General features: G+C 46.7%; 1 protein-coding gene across 1 annotated transcript; it reads left to right on the top strand.

Annotated features, from left to right (window-relative positions):
* Window positions 1-573: 573 nt before the first annotated feature.
* PIDD1 (p53-induced death domain protein 1) lies at window positions 574-14,449 on the top strand (the record flags this gene model as incomplete). The annotated part of the gene is made up of 15 exons (XM_082000456.1): window positions 574-847; window positions 2,591-3,004; window positions 3,708-3,911; window positions 4,773-4,827; window positions 5,020-5,221; window positions 5,901-6,029; window positions 6,346-6,525; window positions 7,162-7,309; window positions 8,342-8,477; window positions 8,711-8,861; window positions 10,379-10,502; window positions 11,687-11,805; window positions 12,212-12,319; window positions 13,267-13,472; window positions 14,212-14,449. 15 exons carry the CDS (start codon window positions 574-576, stop codon window positions 14,447-14,449), a joined length of 2,688 nt encoding a protein of 895 aa, XP_081856582.1.
* Between the last annotated feature and the right edge of the window lie 676 nt (window positions 14,450-15,125).

Below are 15,125 nucleotides of genomic sequence, written 5' to 3'. Positions count from 1 at the left end.
TTGCCCATTTTCATCTACGCTCACTTTCATCCCGTTGGCCCCCAGTTTCACAACTGGGTTTCATGAGGACCCATTGCAGCCTGTGAGCTGCCTCTGGGCTCTGCTCCTGGCTCAGCTCTGCCTTGCCTTGGTTTCCCCCTCCGCTTGTCAAGCTTCCTGCTAAGGCACTTTGAAATCTGCATAAGGCATAGGCATTTACATTTATATCTTTTAAAGTTAATATTGCTATTTATTCTGATGGTGGGTAATTACTCCATTCCCTGCCAAGATGTCAGCTGGGGAAGCTCAGAGGTTTTCCTTAGGAAGGAGCAGCTTCTGCGGCATCCGTCACCCTGCATTTCCATGCTTTCTGCCCACAAAGCTTTCAGTAACGTATGTGTAATGCCTCCTGCCCTCTTGCTGTGATGATAAACTGTTTCCAGCTGCTCTGGACTGGGGCAGGAGGCCTTCATCGTGCACTTGTATTCTCTTTCAGAGCCATCTTTCCTCCTCCTCCTTGTCCCGGCTGCCTTGTGGTGCTGCTGGTGCCTGCCTGCCTGGCAAGTCAGAGCATGTCCAGACGCCGTGGACGAGATGCAGAAGATGGCAGAGCTGCTGGGGCTCAGGGACAAGTGTGGGGAGGGGGCTTTGGGGGCTCCTGCACTCCCTGGCTCCTGCCTTGCGGACAACAGGCTGAACCTGGATGTTTATCCTGACGGCTGCCGCCGGTTCCTCCAGCTGTTTGAGGAGCGACAGGGAGAGGTGGTCCAGGTGGAGTTCCTCCGGCTCAGCAGCAACGATCACCTCCTTGGCACCACGATGGCCATCCTTCCTCATCTGAAGCACTTGAAATCCCTGGTACTCAAAGGTAAATTCCTGGGCCCGTTACCATCCAACTTTTCTAGGCTCAGCTTTCTTTTTTTTATCCCTCTCTCCACAACTGCAGGATAAACTGCCCTTGGAATTGCTTTGTTCTAGTGCCCCTTCCAATAGCTTTGGCTCTTAGCCTCGCTCAGAGCTGCATGCAGATTTCAACAAGATACAGCTTCTAGACTCCTGTTTTCTTCCTTTGTTTCTACAGCTGCCTGGGGACCGGTTTTTGGAGTCTGATTGGGTTGATGCTGCAACATTTTCTTTAGCCATCCTCTAGAAGAAGAGCATTTCTTTACACAATTATGCAAGGAGAGGGGGATTGAAAGGTGTTTGACTTTTTGGTAAATATTCAGCCCCTCTTTCATTTTTGGGTGTATAATGAGCTATCTTTGCTGCATTTCCATCTGAATCAATCCTAGCTTAACCCTTCTTTAGTGTCAGTGAGTGTAGGTTTAGCAGAGTTCAAGACAGACCAGAAGAGGCGGCTCAACATTTTATCAAAAGTATGACTCAGGGCATGCACGTAATTTGGCAAGATGTAATAACTGTTAGGCCTATAAATATTAGTTCATTCTTTGACTTTCTCATCTCTTTATTGTAGGAGGATCTCACTATAAATGGTAGAATTTTTGTAACAGACTGAATCATTTGCTCTTTGGAAGGTGGAATTTTAAAAAGAAATGAGAGAGAAGAGACAGGGTTATGGCCAGAATTCAAGGTTCTAGCTGAAAACTCAAATGATTGAGGTTCATTTCTGTATCTGCTGCAGATTTATCATGTGAATAATTTAATTTGTCTTTTTCCTGTTTAGTAAAGTGAGGATAATGGCAATACCTTTCATAAGGCTTGCTTTGTGAGATGTACACACACTCTGAGCACCCTGAAGTGCAACAAAATAGTTTGCTAAGGTTTTCTTATGTACAAAGTGCAATGTGTCTGTTAGTTTGATTGTTCTTATTTTTTACCATTGCACAGCATAAAAAATGTTTGGTGCCCTCTGCTGTATGTGTATACAAATAGAAAACAGTGGAGGGAGAGTAGGAAATGATGAAGAATTTGAGAGTTCTGGAAGTTTCTTTTTGTTTGCTTGACTTATTTTCCATGGGTGCAGCCCTTCTCCCGTTTGTGTGTCACAAGCTGGGGTGAGGGTCTTGTATCCTTCCCTCTCTGTCGGGCCTACACAATACTGAATTGGCTACTTTTTTTTCTACATTTTCACTGCTTTCCTCACGTTTGCTCTCCAGTCTTGCAAGGGCAGATCTCAGTCCTCAGGGCTCTTTGTCCCTCAACAGTATGAGCAAAGCCTGGAGGGCAAGGAATATCTCCTTAGTCCATAAAGTGGTGTGTGTTAGCCACTGGTGCTGGTGGGGAAGAGATAGGGAAGGAGAGTGGGAGGCTTGGAGGGGTATGGGCCACCTGCTGAAGGATGGTAGATGTGTGGAATGGCCTGGCTCTTTCTGAGCTTCGACTCCAGATGTGTTTAGCAGAGCTCTACTGGTTGACCTTGACATCTCTTGATTTCATAACAGTTCTTCAGCACTATACCCCTTTCACCGATCAGGAAACTGAGGCAAGGAGCAGAAAACCCACTTCTCTATGAGTACTTTGTAATCAGTGCTACTCATTGTGATCAGCAATTCCCCATCTTCTGGGTCTCTGTGCTAAGGACTCTCACATGAGGCTGGTGAGGTATCCCTGTAGCATACTGACCTCTTCCTCCACTTCCTTCCATACCCAGGTGGCCATGCCAGGGATGAGTTTGGTTCATGTCAGCATGGCTCCCTGACAAGTTTGCCACTAGACATTGGGAACCTGAGGTGTCTCACCCACCTGGATCTCAGTTTCAACAGCCTCTCCACCTTGCCCAGCTGCATCCTCCACCTCCCCAGCCTTCGCGTGCTCCTGGTGAGCCACAACAGCCTGGTGGCACTCCCTGAGGACTTCGGCTCTCTCAGCAAGCTGACTTTCTTCTCTGCTATGAAAAACCAGCTGAAGGAATTACCTCAGAGCATTGGGGAGCTGGCAGCACTGCAAGACCTGGATCTCTCAGAAAATGCTTTGGAATTCCTCCCTGAAGAAGTTGGGAATCTGCACAACTGCACAGAGCTGGATCTCTCTGGGAATCGCTTGTTGAGCATCCCAGATTCCTTAGGTAAGTATTTTCCAGGGAAAAAGAAGGATGTGGGCTTGCCGAGCTTTTGGTACAGTCTAGGACCCCTGAGGTCCTTGGCCTCTGTCCCCAGAGTTGCTAGCACAACCTCTCTATTACGTTACAGCCAAATGGAGGGGATATCCAGAAGAAACACGCTTGGTTCAGTCAGTCCCTTTGAGCATTAACAAATCTCTGGACCACGCTTTCTGCTTCTGTGGATCAGAAAGACTGCTAAGATTTCAATAAAATTTACAATAACTGAGGATCTGGCCTGGCTGGTTTTGGGTAGCACCCAGGACTGGAAACAGAAGAGCTGGGGTTTAATGGGATGCAAATGTGGGACTGAAATCGGGTTGTCCGGTGTGGGTCAGTCCATGGAACTAGGCTCTGACTTCTGCTGCACAGCTTCCTGTCTCTTGGGTCCTGTATTACTTCAAGCCTGGGGTTGTCGTTGATGCTGCTATGGAAGCATCTTCTGTCCATACTCGTAGCTGGGTACTGAGAAGCAGAGGACAGAGGAGGCTGCATTGCCTCTCAGCTAATTCCCTTTATTTTGTGAGCTAAAGAGATGTTGGGTTCTTGTGGTTTTCCTTTATTATATGTGTGTGTTCGTGTGTGATGAGGAGAGCAACAGGGGGTTAGAGCTGATGCACAATGCAATTAACGGCATGGATGGGGGGTCATTTCTTGTTCTAACCTACAGCCAATTTGAAGTCTCTGCAGCGGCTGCATCTTCACAGCAATCTCCTGGTGATGGTCCCCGCCTCACTTGCCAGCCTGCCAAACTTGTCCAGACTTGATCTGCAGAACAACCGCCTTCGTGCTGTCCCCCCTGAGATCCAGACCTCGCCATTTGTGCGCCTCCGAGGCAATCCCTTAGGAGAAACTGAGCCATCCCCACAGGCTGGTAATTGCAAGGCTTCTGCTGCTGTGGGTTCTGCCCAGCTGTTCCCTCACTATGCCCAGCATGGTGTGGATGGGTTTGGATTAGAGGAGACAAGCAGGGAGGAATCAGATCAGTATTTGTTTGTCTGGACTAATTATTAGGTTGTAAGGATACAGACAGTACTAGTTCTGTTTCTATGAGCCCAAGCTTGGTCTGAAGGGCTCAGTGGTCCCTAGAATTGGGCTTGCTAGGAAAGTTTTTACAGTGGAAGTGAAAATGGGATTCCCAGGAAGTGGATCAGGAGGGGCCCTTAAAGGGGTCCAGTCTTTTTAGCAGAGGTGAGCACCAGTTTTTGGACTTGCTGCATGGCCCTAAGGCTATGGTGGCTCATGCAAGAAGCATAGAAAGCAATAAGAGGTGATTCTGCTGTGCAGTTACCTCCTGCTTTCCTGTGGTTTCCAGGCTTCAGGGGAGCAGCTCTTTGTCCCAGATGAAGGTGATGAATGAGCAGGAATCTGAGCAGGGTTTCCGAACGGTGCTCACATGCACAAAGAGCAAGCGCGGATTCCCAGGGGCAATCAAACATGGCCCTGAAAGCAGCAGGGCTGGTAGATTAGACTGAAATCTTTTCTAATTCCCCCTGCTTCTGACTTTTTCTGGGGGAGAGTCAGCATTTCCAGTGTGTCTTGGGACCCTTAGGCCTCTTCCTGTCCTCCTGCTGCTGCTTGATCTGAAGCCCGCTGCAGTGTGAGCAGGGTTGTTGGCGACTTCTGTCAGATTCAGGTTAAGCCAAAACTGAAATGTAAGTTCAGCCTTTCTTGTCTACCCTGATTTAAGTAACCTCTGTCCTCTTCTCTTACCCAAACCTTCTTATTGCCGTAGATGAACCCAGTGCTGGAGGGCTACAAAGACTCTTCCTTGCATCAGGAGAGGACAGGTAAGCCTCTGTTATTAAGAATCTATATTACAGTGGTGTAACAAGGTCCCAGACAAGATTGATGCATGATGGGTATTGCATGTATAAATAGGAGCTTATGGCCTCAGTAGGCCAGTAGGAGATTTTTCTGTTGATTTTTGGAGGGCTGAAGTCATTGCATGGTGTCATACATTCATGTGTTTCTTCTGGAAGCTTTACTGTGACCTCTGAAGGCTGCAAAGTGGTCCTGGCCTGTGGCATCCATTTCTATTTTCCACCGGGGGCTGCCTCTGACCCTCTGCGGATCTACTTCCAAACCCTTGCACCAGACCCTCAGTGGGTAAAGCTGAGACACCATGATGTCCTGCTGAGTAGAGTCCTGGAGCTGCAGCCTCACGGGGTCAGATTCCAGCAGGTGAGGACACATCCAGGACACCCCTTGAGTAATCTGCCTCTGCAGTAGCTCAGCAGAGTCTTCTGAGAGAGTCTTTTGGGACTTTTGAGCCAGCTACCGCCATCACTGCTGCTTTTAAGTAGCTGCAGGACTGCCTTTCAAAGAAGCTCCGTTGCAAAGACTGAGAAAGGACACAGCCAGCTTCTCTGGCACTGTGCTGGTGTGGCTCCTTTGCCTTCCCCACTGCTCCTCCTTGAGCTGAGCTATAACCTTCCTCAGTCATAAGCCTCCTGCTCTGCCAGAGGATAAGTGCTGTTCCAGCATTTGGCCTTAGGCTGCAAGGAGAGTGGTTCGCATCCTTCCCTAAAAGTCTGATTGTGTGGCTTTCATTCAAGCTGGTGAGTACTTAAACCACCAGCCCCATCATGGCTGACAGCAACTCACTGCAAAAGTTGCTTTGCCCTTTCTGCCCACAAACTGCTGAACTTCTCCTGCTGTCACACTACCTGGCAGACCTGACGTCTCCTGTCACCTCTCTGGAGACTTCAGGACAGAGGAGGTGTCCTATCTCCTCCTCCACTCCCTGCATACCGGCCATGCTTCGTCCTCCCCCTTCTTGTCTGCACAGGAAGCCACAAAGCAGAGCTAGGCTTGGTTTTATCCTTTCTGTTGGTGTCTCATGGGAATGCTTTTTTGCCAGGAGGTGCAGATCTGGATGCCATATGCCTCCCCTCAAACCCTTCATCAGCGTGAGGTGGTAGTTCGGACCTTCAGTGGACAGAGCTGGAGTGATCTGAGTACAAGAGTGGAGCAGAAGATAAAATCAAAGGTAACCGGATTGGAATGACCAGTGACACACATCGTTCCTGTTCCCCTCTTCCATTTTGCCCAGCCAAGAGTGAGCCCATTTGAAACTTCTCGTGAGCTGTGTTTTGACCAGCTGCTATAAAATATAGTGGTTTTCAGCTCTAGATTTCCTCTCACATAGAAGTGTCTCCTGAAAGTCATGAATTGCAGCCTGCCATGCTTTGTCCCTGTTCTAGTGCTTTCATCTGCTCGGCTGTTACTGGCACTTATTTTCCTGCCTTTATTGTATTATCTTATATGCCTACATGTTTTCTCTTCTTCCCTGTCTTCTGTTACAGAAGCATGTGGCTCACTGTAGTGTCCTTCACTTCTCCTGGTTCCTTGTTGTATCTCGACTTGTGCAAAATGAATGCAAAGTGCCAACAGAGGGGACATTGCTCTTTTCCAGTGTGGATCCAAACATCAAAGTGACCTTTCCTTCTGGAGTCACTGAAGAGACTCGCAGTGTCAAGCTGCAGGTATGCATGCTTTAAAAAATGATCTTTGGTAAGCCCTAGTGCAGCTGTTGTCCCATGCCAAGTAGGGGAGCTGAAGGTGAGATGTCTGCCCTAGGGTAATTTGTGTCTGACATGGATGCTTCACGGGCTGACCCATCTCACATTTGGTCTTAGCTTCCCTGCCTGCAAAATGAGCTGTGCTCCAAGCTGCCCTGTGTGGGAAAGGGATCTCCTCACCGCTCTGCCAGTGCTTCCTCCAGCAGATCAGCAGGTAGCTGCTGTGAAGGGAACCCAAGGAAGCTTTTGCCTCTTGTTCCCTTGCAAAACATACTGAGCCTGGCAAAACAGCTCAGTGAGTGAGACTAGGTGGGGATTATTTATGTGGATCTAATTCTAGAGCCACCCCACTAAAAATAATTATTCTGTAGAGTTCGTAGATCGTGCTAACTGCTATTGTAATACCTTGGTCTGTCCCAGCTTGCCAGGTTGACATCGGTATTAGAGCAGACCTCAGCCAAAGTTCACTGTGCTTCCATTTTTTACTGGGCCCTGAGACAAAACCAGCATTTGCCTGCTGGGTGCTGAGGGGACTGAGTGAATGATGCGGGCATATGGGTGCCTGACTGCTCTGCTCACTGCGCTGTCTTCCATGTCCAGGTGCTGCCAGTCTCTGCAGAAGAGATAGAGGAACTCACAGCCAATGCAGAGTGCAGAGCCAGTCCCCTACTCTGCCTCTCTCAGGACTCCCTAGTAGATTTTCTCAGGCCAGTGAGAATTCAGCTGCCCCTCCCGCCTGGGATCACAGGTCAGTTTATTCCCAAAATTGGCAAAGAGAAACGCCGTATGTGGAAAACCACGAATAGCAAGCAAGGAATTTTGTTTGCTTCTCCTGTTAATAATAAAGCTTGCTGCTTTTCCTGCAGGAACAGCAAGGTGTGTCTGCTGAGTGAGTGGTGGTGCAGAGTGGTGGGAGCTGAAGGTATTTCAGGTCCAGCAGACCAGCGCTGGGCTTCACAGATCAGCAGCGCAAGCTGGGAGAATGGCCTTGGCAAATGGTTTTCTATGCTGAACTGTATATGTAGTTAGACTGCTGGGTTCGGTATGACGGGCTGGAGAGGTGCTCCTGCCAACTGAGGAGACACTTTGTAAAAGGGCTTTGATTCATGATTGGGAATAGCTTGAAGCAGGTAATGAAGGTGCTGCTTCCAGGGGTCTGCCTTCTCTCTTACTTCCTTGCTCATGAATCAGGTGCTAAGCCACTGCAGTTGCTTATGTACAATCATACACTTCCATCTCCCATTCTGAATACTGCTATAAACAGCCTCAGCCTTGCAAGGGATTCCTCTGTTTGCATTCTGATTACCCTGTGTCTCCTAATTCCTATTTTCTTTGACGTTCCCTGGCTTTCTTGTGAAGAAGTAAAATCTTTTTTGGGTGTGGCTTGGCCTTCATTGTAATACTACCTGGTATTTGTATGTCTGAAGTGCATCAGGATTGCAAAGTCTTGGGATGTACATTTAGAAAGAGATAGAACTTAATTAATAACCCTAGATATTGGTGATGGGAATTGTCTAATGAATCTGTTGGTGGAAATCAGCATGCTATCAGTTTAAGTCTGCATATTCTGCCAGAATATCCTGGAAGCATTGGGGTAGCCTCATCCTTTTACTGCTGCTCTTCTTTGCCCAAAGTTCAGTCCTGGATGCTGAAAAGAAGATCATGAGCCTTAATTTGGTGCTTTAAAAAAGTGAATCACCCAATACTGTGATTGGGTTTGTAAAGTCATGAATAAAGGCTTCTGCTGCGTATAGCATCTCTTGATCATTGTTGTCTTCAGGGCTAAATTTGGATCGGTCAAGGCTGCATCTTCTCCATGGCGACCTGGAGGGCCAAACCTGGGATGACATTACCAGTCAGGTGGTGCTGGAATTCACCCATCTTTATGCAGTGTTTGAAGTCACACGCTTCTCCTGGTAAGTGCAGGATTAGTCCTGCAAGAAAAAGATGTGATGTTCCTCCACCTTGCTTTTCCCACACTCTGACCAGGGGTCATGCCATTAACCCTACCTGTTCCCTTTTCCCTTTGCAAGTCAGGCCCAGTTTAGCACTTTGTCTCCACCCATCATTTTTTGCAGTCTTGTGGGTATGACGCTGACTTTTCTTCATAGGCAGGATCCCTCCTTTTTCTTAATTCCTTGTCTGCCAGGTACTGGCTGTGGTACACCACCAAGACCTACATCGGAGGTATTGCCAAGAAAGTTTATGAGCGGCTGCGTATGTACCAGGTGAACTTCATTGCTCTGCAGAGGAAGAAGGACCCTGAGCAAGTCCTGCTACAGTGTGTACCCAAGCACAAGGTCTGATCTGGGTTGCATTGCCTTGTTCCTGAGTTTCCTGGGCATCCCTTTGTAGGATGTAAGGAAGGGCAGCAGTGCATCAAATGGTCCTGTTCGCTGCCCCAGCGTCATGGCTGGGGTATGCTGTCACCACACTGTGTTGCTAGTGTGATGCTGGCTCACTGGGAGATGGGGGAAGAAGGAAAACTCTTTCTATGCAGTGGTGGATGCCAGGCAGTGATTTCCTCCCCCGCAAACCTTGAGGACTGGGCTGCTAAAATCAGCTGAGCCACAGTAACTGGCCATGTGTGTGTTGTTAGCATCCAGCAAACATGAGGCAAAATATGTTGGCTTAAACTTCAGTCAAAGATATTAGAGCTAATACATCACTTGTCTGACATGTGCTAGTACTGTGGGCAGAAGCACTGGTTTGGTTTCAGCTGGAGTGGTTAGAAATGGTACTCTTCCCAATATTCCTTGCTGTTCACAGTTCAAGCAATGGAACAGAACATATGAGCTCCCCTTAATCTGCTTCGGTGCAACATCAGGTTAGTTTATGCTATTAGTTTGAGCTAATCTGTCTGACTTTGTACAGAAGGAGATGGGAAGCACACATGCATTCTTTTCTGCCACCTCTGCCCTAGGAGTATCAGCCCTCAGCAGTGTTGCTTCAGATGTTAGCAAAGCACGTGTGTCTGTGTATGTACCTTGACAGACAAGTGCAGCTCAGTGAGTTGAGTGTTACTGTATCAGACTGCCAGAACTGGGCTGTGTGTCCAGCTGTGGAGTTTTTTCTTTATTTGTTCTCCTGTATCAAAATGACCTGTGAGCATAAACATTTGTAAGGATTCTTTTTATCTTGGGTTCTGGGCTAAAATTGTTTCCAGAGGAGGCAGCAATGGCACTCACAGTGAGGCTGGGATTTGGGGGCTTCTGTATTCCTGCCAGGGATGGTCATGGGGTGAGAGAGAAGGTTTACTGTTACAAATAGAAAGAAGAATAGACACCTCAGCTCTAGGCTGACTGTTGTACTGCCTCTGAAACCCCAGGTCTGACAGTGTGATCACAGGCTGCAAAGCCAAAATGAGCTTTCTGGTGTCCTCAGCTGTGTGCATGTGGCTTTTTGCAGCAAAAATGTCTTTTAATGGCATACTGTGAAGGGCGATAAGGTAGCAAGTAAATCCCTCCCTGTCTTTGAAGGTTATTGACCTATTAAAAAGATAGAGACATTGCTGAAAATGTTTTTTTAATGGCAGCTTTGGGATGGCCTATCTTTGTTAGTCCACATAGGCTTTTCTGCTTTTTACTTGACAAGAGAAATAGGGAAGTAGCAAAACTCAGAGCACCACTTCCTTGTCTGTGCTGAATGTACCTGGGATAGGAGGGGGTGGGTGTTTGTTCATTTGTTTACCTCTTTTCCATGTAAAATGGATTTTCCCTGTTGAAGGTGAGAGGAACATCATGGGCGTAGGGACATGGGTCAGGGGACAGATGTGCTTCAGACCAAATATGGGGTCCTGTGTTGTCATCTTTGTCAGGTTGACCCAGTGTTGAAGAAGCTGCAGGACCGCTATCAAGGACCTGAGCCATCCGACATGGTGGAGATGTTTGAGGGAGAGCAATTTTTTGCAGCTTTTGAGCGAGGCATCAACATCGATATGGGTATGGTCGTACTGGGCTACTTTCTGCCTCTATCTCTTGTGCTTCTCTAGCCCTAGGCATGTTTCTGCTGGGGGCTGTACCCCTCCATGGCATTCCTCTCTGTCCCCAGCTTGCCCACTACCCACAGCAGCCAGCTCATGGGCATTGAACTTGTCACATTCTCTGGTCATCCAACTTTCATTTCTACTTTTCCCTATGAAAGTGCTGTTTTCAGGCTTTCATTTCCTCTCCAGCTGTTGTAGCCTGCAGAGGGCAATAGCCAAGTGTGTTTGTTTATGACTGATCTGCTTCTGCAGTCAGCTATGGCCTTTTCCTGGCATCTTAGACACCACACTGGAATGCCCATGGTGGTCTAATTAACGTTGCCTATTTCTGAGAGAACACATATAAAGATATGTTTTTGGAGAAGGTATTTCTGAAACAATCCAGAGCAAAGAATTCCCCCTAATGGAGCCACTAGAAGAGAAGAAAAGAGGGAGCAGGACCAAAACTCAAGATGAAGTTTTATGCCTCAGTGTGTCTAAGACCTGTTACAGCTGCAAACTGAGGCATTTTCTGCAAAACCTGAACGTACGGCTCAGTTTCATTAGTGTAAATTAAGCAGAACTCTGTGAAGAATAATAAAGTGTATTGGTCTTTCAGTGGAATTCACGAGGCCAGAGTCTGTCCCTCTGTCCTGATTTAGGCTGGACTCTTAACTTTATTTCTTGATAATTATATATATGAATGTTGTACTTGACTATGTTTTTTCCTTTTGGCTCTATTTCTATTTCTGCACCCACTGCAGAAATGGTGAAGAGGTAGGTGACCTATTTTTGTGCATTACAGGATGCTATTGCAGCTGATTTTACCCTCCAAGGGGTAGAATGGACCAAGGGTGGGAGGGGAGTGCCAAGGATGGACTTGACTCCACCTGAATATCTTGCCCTGCCTTGCTTTCTGTTCTTGAACTTGATCTCCACCTCGTGGCCATTGTCCTTTTTCACCTGTAGGACCTGCTTTCTCCACAGCTAGTGTTTTCTGCTGTCCGGTGTCACCCAGCAAGGAAGGGGGGATTACAATTCTTTCAGGCATGAGTAGAAGTAGATAGTAGCATGGAGGCTGCTAGTGGATGATGGGCTGTTTGCCAGGCTTGAAAAGCTGCACATTTTTCTGCACAAGGTGAGTGCTGCTTCTCTGCACAGATCGCCCTGACTGCGTGGATGGACGACTCTCGTTTATTTTTTATTCCCATTTGAAGAACATGAAGGAAATCTATGTGACCTCCCCTGTAGACAGAAAAGGCCAAGCTGTAAAAGGCCAGGTGAGCAACAGTTACACTTTTTTGTTTCCTCCTTCATCATCATCATTGCTTTTACAGTGGTCCTCATAATAATCTCTGAGCGCTGGGCATGACACTTTTCTTACCTTCTTTCCCACTGACTAAACCCTGAATAAACAAAAGAGTAGTCTGGAAGGATCACTCATCACTTAACTCTCTGAATTACGTTCCTGCCATTAACTCTTGGGGTGTTGGCAGTGAGTCCAGCCTTTATGGCAGAACCTCAGTGCTCCTCCCAGTTGCACTTAATTGGGATGCCATATTTATGGACTGAGGATAGGTGAGAAATGCTGAATCCATTCTTTCCCAGACAGAAAAGACACGGTGCAAACAGGTTTGGCCACTTTGCCTGAATCTGAGCCTCACTGCATGCTTTCTGTTTGCAAAGGTCTCTTTCTACCGAGGGGCAGTTCCTGAGAGCATCCCTGAAGATGCCAGCAGGAGGAGGAAAGGACCAGACTCCCTCTGGCTCGCTACTCTGCCCATCAAACTGCCTGTGAGTTGTTTTGTCTCCTACAGAAAAATTAATCTAGATGAGGTAAGGGCACGGCCTTCCTGCTCAGCTAATTTTGTCTTCCTTCACGAGAATGGATACAATGAATGACTGAAAGAAATGGCTGCCCAACCATGTCATGGTGATTTCCCACCCCCTGTGTGCTATTCTGAAAAGAGAAACATGAATAGCTGGGAGTGGTCTCCATCTCTCCTGCTCATCTTGCCTGTCAAGCACAGGCTTGTTGAATGGGTGGTCAGAGAGGGTGGATCCTTTGAATGAATGCAGGATATAGAACAGGAGGAAGCTTGCTGTAATTAAGGGAAGTGTCTGTTTTGTTTATAAATTTCTTAGTCACATAGCTCACGCAGCAGGAAGAAAGAAAGGTCTAAGATGAGCTAGTTAGGCTGGATTTGAATACAGGTATGAGTATAAGTATTCTGGTGTGAGCCACAGGCCTTTAAAGGCTAGGCTGTATGTTACAGTGAAAAATGCAACTTTTGCTTATGGAATTTAATTGATTTTTGAGAAGTTTAAAACAATAAATACTTTTGTAGGCTGAATGCTTCCCTTCAGATCATGTGCCATGATCTCACATCCCTTTCTGACACATGCAACCTCAACTACAAATCTAGACTAAGTGCTCTCTTGCCACTGAGACTTTTGGGAGATGGTTCACTGAAAAATGTTCTGTAAAGACAAGAAAGGAAATTTCCAGTATGAGCTATGACTGTGAACACTATGATTTGATGTTTTTCAGAGGCAGTGAGCATTGCTGGTCATTGCCAGTGTGAGTGTTGCTCGCTTCTTACAGCCTGACTCTTCAGCCCCAAGATCTTCCTTCCTCCCCAGTACGAGGAAGGGAATTTCAGTGTGGAGACTGAATGGCCAGGCATTGTCCTCTACAAAAACAATATGTTTAGCATGTTCTGTCTTTCTTTGTGACACAGCGATTGAAACCCCGCTGGGGTGAGAACCCTGGTCCCCTGAATGGCTTCTCCTTCCCTCCCTTGAACCTGGGCAATGCTGAGACTGGCTACCTGACACAGGCAAACCTGCTGAGCATTGCCAGGCGCATGGGAGCTGACTGGCAGACCATCGGCCTGAACCTGGGCTTGACCTATCAGCAGATTGAACGCATAGGATACAATAACAGGTAAGATTTGACACAGTGACCAACAGTGATGCATTATATCTATCTGTCTGTCTGTCTCTCTGTCTGCAGTGTAATAGTATAAGTCAATGCCTGGCTGGGTGAAAGTTTTCCTACTGGAATTGTTTAATGGATAAAAGATGGGTTGAGTTATGGTTCTTCTCTAAACATTACCTTTTTTTATGGAAAACTGATTATTTTCTCTTGCTGTTATAAAACAAATCTTTATGTTTGAAAAACAAAATTGGGAAATAACAAACCTGATGAGCTTTGTAGTTCAGATGAGTCGCATTCCTGTTTTGTTCTGTGATCTGGATTCCTGGCCAGACTCCATCTCTGACAATGAGCAGTGGTCTATGGCATTAATTGCGAATATCATCTTTATTCAAAAAGAGCTTGTGGTATGTCATGGGACATGCAGTCTGACCAAAAAGCCAGTACAGCAGGACAGAATGAGACTTGTTATGACCAAACTACTGTTCCTATGGGGAATTTACATTCATAAGCAGAATGCTTTAATTTTCTATTTTCATTAGGAAAAAAATTTCTAGAGAGATTTTAGTGCAGGAACTGCAACTGCTGTATGATGGGTGGGGAAAAGGCAGACCCACTGAGTGCTTTGTGTGTCTGGATGGCTTCTTTGGGGCTTCAGTCTAAGTTCAGAGGACTCAGGTAAGGCCTCTTTGGGTTGCCAGTCAGGAGAGTGTGTTGGTTACTTCTGTGTGCTTCCCCCTTTCTTCAGAGAGGACCTTAATAAGCAGATCCTGGACATGCTTTTCTCATGGGCTCAGCAAAACTCAGAGGATCCTGACTGTGTGAGCAAGTTGATTACAGCCATGAAAGAGAGTGGCCGCCAGGACATCGCTGATGAGGTCGAAACCATCATTGAGCTGGGACGGCAGAAATACAGGGAGTCCATCCGCCGGGTGGGCTTGGAGCAGGAAAGCAGCACTCAGGACTCTGCAATAGCTATGATGTAGCACCTAGCAGAAAGAACTGGGTCCCTCTGCCTACCCAGAGTGACAGTGTCTTGAGGCTGCTTACACCTCAAGGGCCTGTGTCTTCCCGAGGAGCTGGATGTTGATTTACTTGTGAGCAGACTGATGAGCTCTCTTGGGTGTATACTCACATGCCACTTCTGCCATTCCCAGGCAGTCTAGAGTGCATTTATGAGCCTTTTCTGTACTTCCACTTCTCGACCTTGAGATTTACATTTCAGAAACATGGAGAAATTTAGAGACTGAAGTATCTGTCAGTTGAGTAGTGGCTAAAGTAGCCTTTATGAATTAATACTGATGCTATGTATATTTATTTATAACTTATTCCTGAAACTGTGTTCTGCTGGAAACTGTATGTGAGCATTAGGGTCTGTTTGTGCTCCAGTGCTTGATGGGAAAATGGAGGTGCAGCTGTGTTATGATGACCTGTGGTGTAGTCGGGACTGTTGAGCTATTTCTGTTAATGATGTGTTTTACTCACATGAAAATGTGAACTGTATTCCCCATGAAAATGTTTTCTATTTTCTGCCAAATCTCTTCCAGTTCCCTCAAGCCCAAAACAAAACCTAAGTATTCATGGGGAAAAGAGAAAAACTAATTTCTAGCAAAATAGCTCTTGTTTTTTGGTTTTGCTCCAAAAGCTATTTTGGAACAAATA

The sequence above is a fragment of the Phaethon aethereus genome (genome assembly GCF_964289735.1).
Source record: "Phaethon aethereus genome assembly, chromosome: 5".
Taxonomy (NCBI): Eukaryota; Metazoa; Chordata; class Aves; order Phaethontiformes; family Phaethontidae; genus Phaethon; species Phaethon aethereus.
Note: the sequence above shows the minus strand (reverse complement) of the source record. Positions and strands in the feature narration are given on the sequence as shown.